This window comes from Peromyscus leucopus, chromosome 2 (assembly GCF_004664715.2).
Source record: "Peromyscus leucopus breed LL Stock chromosome 2, UCI_PerLeu_2.1, whole genome shotgun sequence".
NCBI classification, from domain to species: Eukaryota; Metazoa; Chordata; class Mammalia; order Rodentia; family Cricetidae; genus Peromyscus; species Peromyscus leucopus.
In genome coordinates, this window is record NC_051064.1 from 80,120,896 (window position 1) to 80,134,777 (window position 13,882).

The 13,882-nt window shown below is 40.3% G+C and overlaps 1 protein-coding gene across 12 annotated transcripts in view; it reads right to left on the reverse strand.

Moving 5' to 3' along the window:
* The window catches only part of Tle1 (TLE family member 1, transcriptional corepressor), a 97,132-nt gene that overhangs the window by 64,472 nt on the left and 18,778 nt on the right, over positions 1–13,882 (reverse strand). Inside the window, exon 1 of one of the 12 annotated variants that reach the window (XM_037202675.1) lies at positions 9,956–10,008. The exons of the other annotated variants lie outside the window; for them this stretch is intronic. Coding sequence (XP_037058570.1) covers positions 9,956–9,976 — 21 coding nt within the window. The 5' untranslated portion in view covers positions 9,977–10,008. Of the gene's footprint in view, positions 1–9,955; positions 10,009–13,882 lie in introns of those variants that run through there. 12 annotated transcript variants of the gene reach the window in all.

The following is a 13,882-nucleotide window of genomic DNA, read 5'->3' on the forward strand; positions in this document are numbered from 1 at the left end:
ATAACTCCAAAGAAACCAAAAATACACACAGGAGGTAAGACAGTATCTTAACAAATGATGCTGACCAAACTGGGTAGCTGTGAATAGAAGAGTGAAAATAGACCCAAATGTAACACCCTGTATAAAACTCAACTCCAAATGGATCAAGGACTCAACATAAGACCAGACACATTCAATCTGATAGAAGAGATGGAAGGACATAGGCTTGAAATTATTGACACAGGAAAAGACTTTCTGAACAAGACCCTGAACACTGCAGGCATTGAAACCAACAATTAATAAACAAGACCTCATGAATCTCAAGTTTCCATATAGTAAAGGATATCATCAACTGAATGGAGAGGTAGGTAGCCTCAAGAATAAAATTCTTTATGAATTTTATGGCAGAGGTTTCGTACTTAGAATATTCAAAGAACTCAACAAACTGAACGTTAAGAAAACAATCCAATTTTAAAATGGGGCATAGAATTAAACAGAGTTCTCTCAAAAGATCTAAGACAAAAAGCTGAGAAACACTTATAAAACGTTAAACTTCCTTAGTCATCCGGGAAATGCAAATTAAAACTATTTTGAGATTTCATCATACCCCAGTCTGAATGGCCAAGATTAATAAAACAAATGATAGCAAATAGTGGTGAAGATTTGTAAAAAAGGGAACACTTATTCCTGGGAGTACAACCTTCTACAGCTACTATTTAGATCAGTGTAGAGGTTCCTCAGGAAGCTGAGAATAGATAAGATCCACCTATACCACTCTTAGGCACACACCCAAAAGACTCTACATCTTACTTACCACAGAGAAACCTGCTTATCCATGTTCATTGCTGCTATATTCATAATAGCCAGAAACTGGAAACAGCCTCAATGTCCATCAAATGATGAATGGATAATAAAAATGTGGTACTTTTATACAATGAAATATTATTCAGCTCTTAAAAAAGATGAAATTTGTAGGTAAATGGACAAAGATAGAAACAATCATCTTTTAAGAGCTGAATATTAGCTCTTAAGTTTTAGGTATGTGTATTTCATTCAGGATACCCAAAGATTAGCTAGAAAGGGATAAGAGAGGAACAGGGAAAGGGATTTTCAGGGGGGAAATAGAACACAGTGTCATAAAGGGATAAAAACTAGAACAGGATTAAATGGGGAGGGAAGGCAAGGCAGAGGAGAAGACAGAATACAGGGGGTAATTAACACTAAAGACCTATTAAAAAGCTATATGGAAACCTACTGTTACAGAAGCTTCCTAAAATACACACATATCTAAATGGGGAACATTACCCAACTAGACATCATATGCTACCAAATAAAACCCCCATTACCAAGAATGGGTTACATCTTTTTAAGGTGGCTAAAGGGGTCCCACAGATCTCCCCAAATATTACACGCTATTACCAAGGCTACTGGTTACCATCGACAACCTGAAGGTAACACCTTATTACTAAAGACACTTATGTCATCAAAGGAGAAATGAAAGTGATGCCCAACTAGAAGGTTCACTGCTATTGACTAGTATTCATAGTGTTTGAAGGTACTATACACACTACTGGAGGGAAAAAGTAATCATCAATCTCATTTAGCTACAAACCTAGCAACCTACAACAGATATCTACCTGTAAAAAGACCCACTGATACAATGATCGCACAAATCTAAAAGAGCAATTGTGCTGGATATTTTTATGTCAACTTTATGGATTTTGGAAGAGGGAATCTCAACTAAGAAAATGGCACTAGCCGGGTGGTGGTGGGTGGTGGTGGTGGTGGTGGTGGGTGGTGGTGGGTGGTGGTGGCGGCGGCAGCGGCAGCGCACAAGCCTTTAATCCCAGCACTCGGGAGGCAGAGCTAGGCAGATCTCTGTGAGTTCGAGGCCTGCCTGGTCTACAGAGCAAGATTCAGGACAGCCAGGGCTACACAGAGAAACCCTGTCGTGAGAAAAAAAAAAAAAAAAAAAAGAGTAAAACTCTGACGGGTGGTGGTGGCACACGCCTTTAATCCCAGCACTCAGGAGGTAGAGTCAAGCGGATCCATGAGCTCGAGGCCAGCCTGGGCTACAGTGAGTTCCATGAAGGGTGCAAAGCTACAGAGAAACCCTGTCTCAAAAAACCAAAAAAAAAAAAAAAGAAAAGAAAAAGAAAGAAAGAGAGAGAGAGAGAGGGGGAAGGAAGGAAGGAAGGAAGGAAGGAAGGAAGGAAGGAAGGAAGGAAGGAAGGAAGGAAGGAAGGAAGGAAGGAAGGAAGGAAGGAAAGAAAAGAAAAGAAAAGAAAAAAATGGCACCAAACAGGCTGGCCTATAGAAAAGCATATGGTGCACTTTCTTAGTTGATGAATGGGAGGGCTCAGCTCACTGTGTGTGATGCTACCCTTGGGGGGTTGGTTCCTGGATACTGCAGGAAGCAGGCTGAACAAGCCACAAGTAACAAGCCAGTAAGCAGCACTTCTCCATGGCCTCTGTATCAGCTCCTGCCTTTGGGTTCCCACCCAGTTAGAATTTCTGCCTTGATTTCCCTCAGGTACTAGACTCTGAAATGAAGTGAACCTTTCTTCCCCAGGTGCCTTTTGGTCATGGTGTTTTATCACAGCAATAGAAGCCCTAACTAAGACAGTAACTAACTACTCTTTTATTGTATTTAAGGCAGGTTCTAGGAGACGCAACCCAAGCCTGACACTGTTAATGAGGCCAAGTACCTCATTCTACTAAATGAACACAACAATAACATGATTCCTAATGATATCCTGTTATACCCAAAGATAAGAGCATCAGAAACTTCTTGCAGTAGATGTGAATTAACACAGGGACCCACAACTGGACAATGTGCAGAAAGTAATAGACCTTGGAGCACTCAGGATGTCTTCATTCTCCTCCGGGCTCAGGGATCTATGCAGGAGAGCAGAATGAGCCTAAGAACCAAAGCTGATGGACCACTCCAAGGAAACAGTACCTGCTACACAGGACAGAAAGGGTGTACATATAAACTCAGAGACTTTGGCAGCATTCACAAGACGTGAAACAATTTCAAGCCAGACAAAGTCCCAGAACAAAGAAGCAGAAGTGACAAAGTCCCACACCTGAACCCGGAGCCAGGTATTGGAGTGATTTCTGAAAGATCAGAGAAGCAGAACAAGCCACAGCTAACCTCACCTCGTCAACTTCTCAGCTGATCCTGTTTCCTCAAACTGGAAGCCTCTGAGTCTTCATCTGAATTGATCTCAGCTGAACTGCTGCTCAAAAGCCTAAAAGCTTAACCAGACTCTAGTTCCTGGTCCTCATGTTTTATGTACCTTTCTACTTCCTGCCATCACTTCCAGTGATTAAAGGCATGTCTTTCCCAAGCAAGACATAAGATCTCAAGTCCTGGGGCTGAAGGTGTGTGCCATCACGTCTGGCTGTTTCCAGTGTGGCCTTGAACTCAGAGATCCAGACAGATCTCTGCCTCTAAAATGCTAAGATTAAGAATGTGTGCCACTATGTCTGGCCTCTATGTCTAATCTAGTGGCTGTTCTGTTCTCTGACCCCAGGTAAGTTTTATTAGGGTACACAATATATCACCACATTTTATATCTATGCTTAATAAATATTGCCTTTATTACTACATTAGGCAAGAGAAAAGATCAAGAGGATGGAGATGTAGCTCAGTTGACCAGGATACATGAAGCCCTAGGTTTGATTACTGGAAGACGAGAAAGTTGGAGGAGTTCAAGGTCTTCTACTACCTAGTGATTTCAAGGCCAATTCAAGGTATTTAAGACCAAGAAGAAGAAAGAAGAGAGAAGTAGGGGAAAGGATTAGGAGAAGAAAATTATGATGTGAACTGACCATGGCCAAGACCTTTCTTTAGCCAAAGGGGCAAAACCAGAGCAGCTGTGCCAGATGCAAACAGAAATCAGTGAGAACTGTACAATTCATTTATCATTAGTACTCATCCACTCAAAGTAAGTAACTCAAAGTCAGGACTCTCCCACAAAGCACAGGCAACCTTCCTTTCCTTTTGGTAGTGTTCTCTCTCTCTCTCTCTCTCTCTCTCTCTCTCTCTCTCTCTCTCTCTCTCTCTCTCTCACACACACACACACACACACACACACACACACACACCCCACTGTATAGGGACAGAGATGCCCTGTGTGGTTCTCATTACCCACCTTCCACACAGTTTAGCATCATTCTGTTCTTTCTCTTTCAAAATGCACTTAAAGTTTTCCAATTGTAGAAGTGATATATGTGGGACTAAAGAGATGGTTCAGTGGCTAAAAGCACTGGTTGCTCTTAGAGAAATCTGGGGTTGAGTTCCTAACACCTACACGGTGGCTCGCAACTACCTGCAGATCCAGTTTCATGGGACACTATGTCCTCTGGTCTCTGGGAATGACATGAATGTGGTATAAATACATACATGTCAGCAAAACAATCAAACACATAAATTCCTAAAATAAACCTTTTTTTGTTTTGTTTTGAGTGATGTATGTTTGGCTGGAAATGCAGCTCAGAGGTAAGGTACTTATTTACCTGATGCGCACAAGTTGGAGTATGATCCCCAACTGGGCAAAATGTAGAGGGCAAAAAGTGTCACAACTCACTCTGAACATGTAACACATGCACACAGTGGTACATGGGTAAAGAGGCATGCCAGAACGCTAAAATAACGCTAACCACATCATCCAGAAACAGTAACAGGTATGTTAGGTGTCCCTGGGCCACCATCATTCCAGTCTCTCACTTCACCTATAGGAGCCCAAAGTAAGAGAACACATTTACTACTACCAGGTCCCATTCCATACAATCCCTTCCTATAATTTGCTTGCCACTTAAGAAACAACTGTCCAGTCAATAAACAGACAGTATATCAACCTATTCCACTATGTGAGCAGTCAGACATCTAAGCAATGACACCAGAAGACACTGAAGTTTTATCCAAATTTTCCAGAATTCCAAAGTCTGTGTCAAATAATGCTCAATATGGATCTCTAAAAGGAATCCATGCACACACAATCTGAACTTCTGGGTCAGAGTGTGTATGCATGTTCAACTGTGAAGCATGCTGCCAAACTGCCCAGGAAAAATGCTCTATGAATGAAAGCGCCTGCTCTCCTGCCCGTGTCAATAACGGATTTTCTAGACAACTTTAAATCCTTATCCATCAAATAGGTTTTTCCCATCATTTTTATTTGTATTATTTGAATTCTTTCTGGAGTCCAACATGTTTTCATGGATATGTATTGATCTACAGTTTTTCTTTTCCCTTTTTTCTGTTGATGTTTACACCCTGTCTGTGTAGACATTCTTCGTGTAAAATAAATATAAGTACTATCTTTCATTGGTTTGCCTGATATCCTTTTATTTATGTGGCTGGGATAAACACCATGATCAAGTGAAGCTTGGGGAAGAAAGGGTTTATTTCAACATCACTGAGGGAAATTGAGGCAAGAACTGAAGAAGGAATCATGGAGGAAAACTGCTTACTGGTTTGTCTGCTATGGCTTGTTCAGTCTTTTTATACAATATAAGACCCAAGGGCAGAAGCACCCACAGTGAGCTGGGCACTCCCACATCAATCATTAATCAAGCAAACACCCCCAAAGACTTGCCTATGACCAACCTGATGGAGGCATTTTCTCAAAAGAGGCTCCCTCTTCCCATGTTAACTCTACCTGTATCAAATAGTTGATAAAAAAAAAAAAAAAAAAAAAAAAAGCCCGGCAGTAGTGGCGCACGCCTTTAATCCCAGCACTTGGGAGGCAGAGGCAGGCGGATCTCTGTGAGTTCGAGGCCAGCCTGGTCTCCAAAGCGAGTTCCAACTACACAGAGAAACCCTGTCTCGAAAAACCAAAAAAAAAAAACAAAAACAAAAAAAGAAAACAACTAACCAATACACCTAGCCTGCCACATATTTACCAGCTTTGCCTAATATGGATTTTTCTGCTACTTATAATGTTCAGTTACATAGCCAAACTGATGCGTTTTTTTCTGTTGTTTCTAGCTTTTAGGTTAAGTATCAGAACACATTAAGATTATATAAACAATTTGTAGTTTGTTTCTCTGTTGCCACAGCTATTTTCTTTATACTAATTTATCTAGCTGAAATTAATTCTGGTTTACAATAATCAAAATCCTCACCCTTAATAGTAGTGTTATTACATAAAATGGCACCAAGGTAAACTTAAACATGCCCAGAAGACCATTAAGACCTGCTCTGAGTTATGTGTGATGGCACCAGACTGTAATTCCACAACACAGAAGGCTAAAGCAGAAGTACTGAGCTCAAGATCAGCCTGGATAATATAGTGAAGTCTTGTCTCACAAAATAGAAAAGGACTCATTCTGAGCAGAATGAACTTAATAGTATAACTCTTAATAACTAAAGTGACTGAGAAGCAAACAGACCAAAGATTTCTGTAAAAGCAATACAAGGTTAAACTAATTGAGAATGAGACAAGATGACAGAGCTCAAAGCTTCAAAAGTGATGAGAAGCCATCAGAAGCCATGTCACATGCTCTGTAAATTCTAAACAGATGCTAGAGAAGGAATGGACACAGAGCAGGAGGAGGAAACTGACCTCAACAGTCCCCTCTCTTTGCCAGGTCTCTAAACCAACCTTAAACCATCTGACCAGAAAACCAGAGGCACTCAATCCAAGTCTGCTTCTTCTACTTCTAAGTTGCTGAGCTGCACAACTCTGTCCACCTGTAGGATATCAACAAGAGTACCTTCCTTTTGGAAGTGAGGATGTCACATGCACCTAACTGTGAAGAGCATCTCCATTCCCCACATCCACACTTTCTAAAATGTCTCTTTTCCTTCCCTTCAAAATGTGGACAGCAGCAGTGGGGGGGGGGGAGATAAATAAATCAAGGAAAGCAACAATGATGATGATGCTTAGTATTACCTCTTGTCTTGCTATCAAGGGCATTTTGAAAATTCTTAATTGTATGAATTAACAATCAGCAATGTTTTGCAGCCACTCTAGGTCTCAATGCTGGCGAGCAGGTTATATCAGGCCCTACCTCAGTTAGTATTAAGTGTTTCACAACCTAGGGTTGAAGAGATAGTCTGGTAGTTAAGGATCATTTGGTGCTCTTGCAGAGGATCTAGGTTTGGACCCCAGAACACACATGCTGGCTCATAACCCTCTTATGGTCTTCTGGAACCAGGCATGGCACACAAAACCCTCATCAAATAAAAATAAATAAATGTTGCTGGAGGGCTTCTCTCCAGGTTCCCCAAGCCCCGCAGTCCCACAATCCACTTATAAAATAATCACTCAGACGTTTATATCACTTATAAACTGTATGGCCGTGGCAGGCTTCTTGCTAACTGTTCTTATATCTTAAATTAACCCATTTCTATAAATCTATACCTTGCCACGTGGCTGGTGGCTTACCAGAGTCTTTACATGTTGCTTATCCTGGCGGTGGCTGCAGTGTCTCCCCCCCCCCCCTTCTTTCTGCTTTCCCAATTCTCCTCTCTCTTTGTCCCGCCTATACTTCCTGTCTGGTCACTGGCCATCAGTGTTTTATTTATATAGTGATATCCACAGCACTTCCCCTTTCTTCTTTTTTTAAAAAGGAAGGTTTTAACTTTAACATAGTAAAATTACATATAACAAAACAATTATCAAGCAAGAATTACAGTTACAATATTAAAAATGTCCTATCTATATTTGTGAGTTTAAGGTTTTATATCTAACTTATCTTTTATCATAACTGAGGAAATTACAACTATCTAGTCTTTAACCACATCAAAGACCTGAGAAGGAATATAATGGTACCTGAGAAATGGTAGATGGATGCAAGCAACTTTCGGGAATCTTGTAAGAGTAGACCAAGACAGCTGGCAGTCTGGACAGTCACCTAATGTTTCTCAGCATTGTTGGTGCATTTAAATTGGCTACAGGCCTAGAGTATCTGACAGACCATTTTCAGAAGCAGGAATTTTCAAAGACCATCTTACTCTGTCTTGGCAGAGTATAGTGGTCACTTTCCTTGTGTCCCACTTGTCCAGAAAGGACAGCATTGCATTTGTACTGTCAGCCGTCAAGGCAAGGGCAGTTCTTTGCCCAGTAGGCCATTTTGTGCCAAGAAGACAAACTTCCAAATGGAAATGTCTTAGAAGCCCAACATTCTCTCGGATCAAATTGGTGCAGCCAGGAGCAATTGTGTCTCACGTCAAGAGAATTCTAAGTTATTTAAATGCCATATTCTCTAGGTCTATGAAGTGTTTGAAGATTACCTATCTATCTGAAATATATCTATGTATACCTAGAAGACTTAACTAACATGGCTATAAATGATTATCATAGATGACTAATTATTAATCTATTTTTAATTATCCATTACAATTTTAAATGAGTTAAACATAATACCTCAAACAAGAATATATATATACAGATATATATATATGTATATATATATATATATATATACAGTATAACAAAATTAACTTCAAGTTTGTATCAATAAACTAAAATTTATACCAATGTAAAACATTTTAAACAAGGTGTTCTTTAAAAGTAGATTCATTAATCTACCCTTTTATCTTATCATCTCTATATCCTCCTATATATCTATATCATATCCCCTTCTGTTTTTTAGAAAGAGGTCACATTATAATCAACTGTTTTAAATAAAAATATTGGTTTTTCTCTGTCCCACACCAGAGGGCTCTCCCAGATCTACTCAAACTCATCATTAGTACACACTCATCATTATTATTTGTTTTTACTCTTTTGGGGAGCCTGCTAACCAGCTCCCAAATAAATCATATACAGAAGCTTACTTTTAGTTATAAATGCCTAGTCTTAACTTGGTTTGTTGTTTGCCAGATTTCCTTAATTTAAATTACCCTGTCTACCTTCCGTCTCCGGGCTTTTCCTGTTGTTTTTTAGTTGTTGTTTTGTTTTATTTTTATTTCTGTAACTCTTCTTACTAGCTTGCTGTGTAGCTGAGTGGCTGGCCCCTGAAGTCTGCCTCCTTCTCTGGCTTCTTTCCCTTTCCTCCCAAGTTTCTTCTTCTATATATTCTCTCTGCCTGTCAGTCCCCCCCGCTATCCTTTCTCCTGCCTTGATAATGGCCAGTTCTTTATTAGACCATCAGGTATTTTACACAGGCACAGTAACACAGCTTCACAGAGTTAAACAAGTGCAATATAAACAAAAGTAACACACTATAAAATATTCCCCAATACATCACACCATCAAAGTCAACCTTGACTGAAGTGCAAAGTTCATTCTTCCTGTATCCCTAAACTCAATGGCTAAGATCCACCAGATAAACCATCACGACAAAACAGTATAGTAACACCCTGTTTACCAAAAAGAGACTGTGAATAAGATAACAGTCACAGATATTAGCTGAGTGTGGTGCCACATATCTGTAATCTTAGTTTGTGGGAGCACCAGTTTCAAACTAAGAGAAATCCAACTACCTCTGCCTCCCAATGCATGAACAAATCAGTACATAGCAATTTGGGACATAGAAAAGCAGAATGCACAAGGCCCTGGGTTTGATCCCTAAGACCACCCAAACAACAATGATGCAGAGGGTGCATGCATACATCCAAGGAGTGAAAACCACGAGATACCTCAAAGTCCAGCAATGGAAGAAAACTGGAATGTTTTGCAGAGCTTTTAAACTGAAGTGTGTCCTTGGGGGAGCTGCATGTGACAATTACAGGATTCTAATTCCTAAAAGCTCAGCATTCTCTTCTCAAACTCCTCACACTTTGTCCAATTACAAGGACTAAAGAGCCCACTCCCTGGGGCTCATACACTTCCCCACTACAACCAAAGTTAATGCATAATGAGTGCTGTTTGAAGCTCAAAGGAAGGTAAGGACTGTGATAGAATAATTGCCCATAGGTCTCTAGGCAGTCCTATGGCACTCTGCCCAAAGTCAGTTTAGGGAGGTGAAACTCCACAAGGATTAAATTACAAAGTGAAGGATCCTAAAAAGTAGTGCTTACATTGAACGCTGCCAAAACCATTATGTTTTTCTCTTTTTGTTTTGTTTTTGTTTCCCTGAACCAATCTTGAGGCCTAGAGAAAAACAGTAAATGAAGTGTTGGTAAGTTTCTGTTGTAAGTAAGGTGGGTCATTTGGAACTTGTTATTATAACTTAAAATCACACACACACACACACACACACACACACACACACACACACTATATGTATATATATTTATATATGAGCTAAGGATGACAAATTGCTTGTCTAGCATGTATAAAGCCCTGAATGCAATTTGTAGCACCTCATAAAACTGGGTGTTGTGGCACATGACTATAAATCCTGACACTTGGGCAGGATGAGGAGTTCAAAATCACCCAAAGTTGTGGAGTGAAGCTGAGTCGAACCTGGGCTTCAGTAGCCTCTGTTTGAAAAAAATAAACTTTTTATTACAATCTAATTTGAGTATTCAGGAAAACTGGACTAAATACATGTCACTGAGGACAATTATATAACACAGAAGTCATTTTTGGTTTTATTTTTAGCAGTATTGGGAATTGACACTAGGGTCTCACATGGTAGACAAGTGTTCAACCACTAAGCTACACACTTGATTCCCAGTACAGTTCATTGTGGAAATAAGATAGTACTTTAAAACCAGAAAATTATCTAAATCCTAGAATAAGGTTCCCATAGCTAAAAATTTATAAGGAAATAGTTCAAAGTTAAAAGCATTCCATATATGAAAAAATTCACTGCACAGCTTATTTTAAAGGGTGGGGGAGGGAGATAAAGATTCCATAGTAGTTTAACACATTACAACCATTCCAGTTTTTGAGAAAGCTAACATTTGCCTCCTGATAAATCAGCTGTCTAATACCAAAAGAATGGTCAAATACATGCCAACCTGTATGCATGGAAGTAACCATTAAAAGTGTACATATAATGATTCTAAAATGGTCAATACATTCACCAGATGGAGTGAGGGGGAACAGAAACTTTGTGACAGTGTGCACACATGTGTGCATATCTGTGCATGTCCTTTATTAAAGGTCATGTGTGTAGCCAGGTGCTGTAAGTTGATACCCACAACAAAAATTGACCATGCTATATGGTAAGAGTATGTGACTCCCTCAATCTCAGTCTTTCTGAACACTATTCTTAATTTATTGTTTCAATTTATTATTTATTATTTAAGGAAAGTAAGAGCTGTCAGTCCCACAACCCAGACAGTAGCTATGCTGGCCATCCCTGATATCATTTGTATACCAGTCTCTCTGTCCATCCCCAAAGCACATATATCGACATCAACAATCAACACTTACAGAAAATGATGTACTAACACAGTAAAGGAAGATAAGAAGAGCCATATCTAAAGCTGATAAACTCAAGTTTTATTCTCAAAGTAATGCAATTGAGTGGTGTGGTGGTTTGAAGAAAATGGCCCCAAAGGGAGTGGCACTATTAGAAGGTGTGGCCTTTTTGGAGGAAGTGTGTCACTGTAGAGTCAGACTTTGAGGTCTCATATATGCTCAAGACACACCCAGTGTCTCAGTTCACCTCCTATTGCCTTTGTATCAAGATGTAAGGACTCTCAGCTCCAGCACCATGTCTGCCTGCATGCTGCCTTGTTTCCCACCATGACAATAATGGACTAAACCTCTGAACTGTAAGCCACAATTAAATTTTCCTTTATAAGAGTTGCTGTGGTCATAGTGTCTCTTCACGGCAATAGAAACCCTAACTAAGACAGGTAGACATAAAATCCAAGCAGGCCTCATCACCCCTCAGCTAATAATGGTATCACAAGTACACTCTGTGACCTGTAAAGGCAAGGTCATTGTACTCTCTCACTGCTCTGGCAGAAAGGCTCTGCACGCCCGAACAGGCATTTTAGAAGCAACTCCAACTCTGAAATGCAAGCAAGCTATAGTCAGTATCTTCACTACAAAGAACATTATATGAATATCAGTCACACTTACCCACTTGTGGAGCACAATTCATAAAAACATGTCTAGTTCCCGGAGGTAACTCCGACATATCTAAAGTTAGTTCAGGGTGCATGTACACAAACTGTTCCCCAAAATACTATCTACATAGCACTGCAAATCTCATCCAGTGTTCCCATCCCCTGTGCAGGAAAGAGGAAGCTTTAGGGAATTTGCCATTCTATGGCTTTGCATTGTAACCCCTGGTTGGTATTAGTAACATGCTCATGAAAGGGTAAGGTTATCCAAAATCCTAATGCACTAGATAGACTTGATATACCTAGTAAGACTTCTGCTTAAAATACACAATGTCAATAAAATCACTAATGACATGTTGGAAAAACCTAAAAAACCTAAATTGACAGAATGTGAGACTGACTTTGTTGTTGTCTTGCTTCCAGAGATGGAATCCAGGGCCTGGCACATGTTAGGCACAAACCAAAGCCCTAACTAAGTAACAGCACTGGCCTGGGGGTTATCTTCAAACGGAGGTAATCAGTAATGCCTGTTCTCCAGAGCATCTCCCTCCGCTCCAGGGCTTTTGCCAGAGATCTGGACCTGGAAACTTGCAATTCTTTCTCATGGTTCCCAGGTGCTTCTGCAGTTGTAGGGACTCAGGGTTACTTTCAGGATCTATCACCATCTACTACCATACAATGACACAGCACCTTGTGTATAGCTCCAGCCTGGCCCTGTGGCATCTCTCTAAATTTCAAACCAAACTTCTTGGAAATGGACTCAAAGGTTATAATAACCAGCCTAGGAACAGAACAGTCTGGTAGCACATCCAGGACTCTCTCCAAAGCCTTGCTATGACATCTGAGTAGCCTTTTTTTGCAGTTCTATAAAACAAGACCAAGATAAGAACACAAACCCAGGGCCCAGGATCACACTTGTCTCTTGCATAAAATCTCAGGTACTATTTAGATTACCCCAACCTATGGCAATGTAAATGTACCCCTTTTCAAAACTTGTAACTAATATAAAACAAAGGGCACCAAATGAAAGAAAGCTTTTGGTGGGTCCACTACGCAGAAATTATCAGTTACTGCAGATAGTAACTTTTATGCTCCCTCTCCCCATCACCTGGCAGCCTCTAAACCTTCCCATCAGGCTCAGGCATGCTTTCTTTCACTGCTCATCTTTATACTCAGCCTCTCTGAAAGCAAGGAGGGGTTATGAGAAAAGAAGAAAGGAAAAAAGAAAAAGAAAGAAAAAAGTGCCAAAGGCTGCCTGGGTGGAGATAGCAACACTAATTGATCCCATTCTCTGGCTCTGGAGGCAGAATGCAGAAACTCTGCATCTCTTCTCTTCAGCAGCTCTCAGCAGACCAGCTCAAGTGCCCTTAATTGTTTATGTTCTTAATGCAGAGCCTCTTGAATGCATTCATTTTTAATAGCAGGCTTGAGTGTAGGGCTCATCAAAGAATGACAAAGCAACTCTATTCACTGGGTCTCCTTCCTGCAATGATGGTCTTTTGATTTATTTGCAAATGACAAGCTTGTCAGGCCCCACTTGAGGGCTGCCCTAATTTTTTCCCCAAAGAATTCAGTTGCATTTTCTAAGATGAGGACTCAGTCTGTGATGTATTTGTGTAAGTTGTACACATCCCCCCTCAGTTCCTTCTAATTAATGATTTAAATGTTTTGACCCAACTGTTGCCAAGCAGAACATTTGGGCTTTAATTTGTCACATTGGTAAAGCTGCATCTTTGACAAAAGCATCACAGCTGTTTAGGCTTGTAACTGGCTCATTTCTATTATTCAGAAACCCTTGTTACAGAGTTCACAAAGGGCCTGTTCACAGGAAATCATATTGACTTGTTACAGGATAGAAAAACAGACAGCTTCTGGTGCCCTTAAAGCAAAATACCTTCTGGGACTCCATAGGCTTCCAAGACAAATTCTACTGTTCTGGGCTGGAAAGAGCCAATCTCTCCACAGCTACCCCAAACAAGC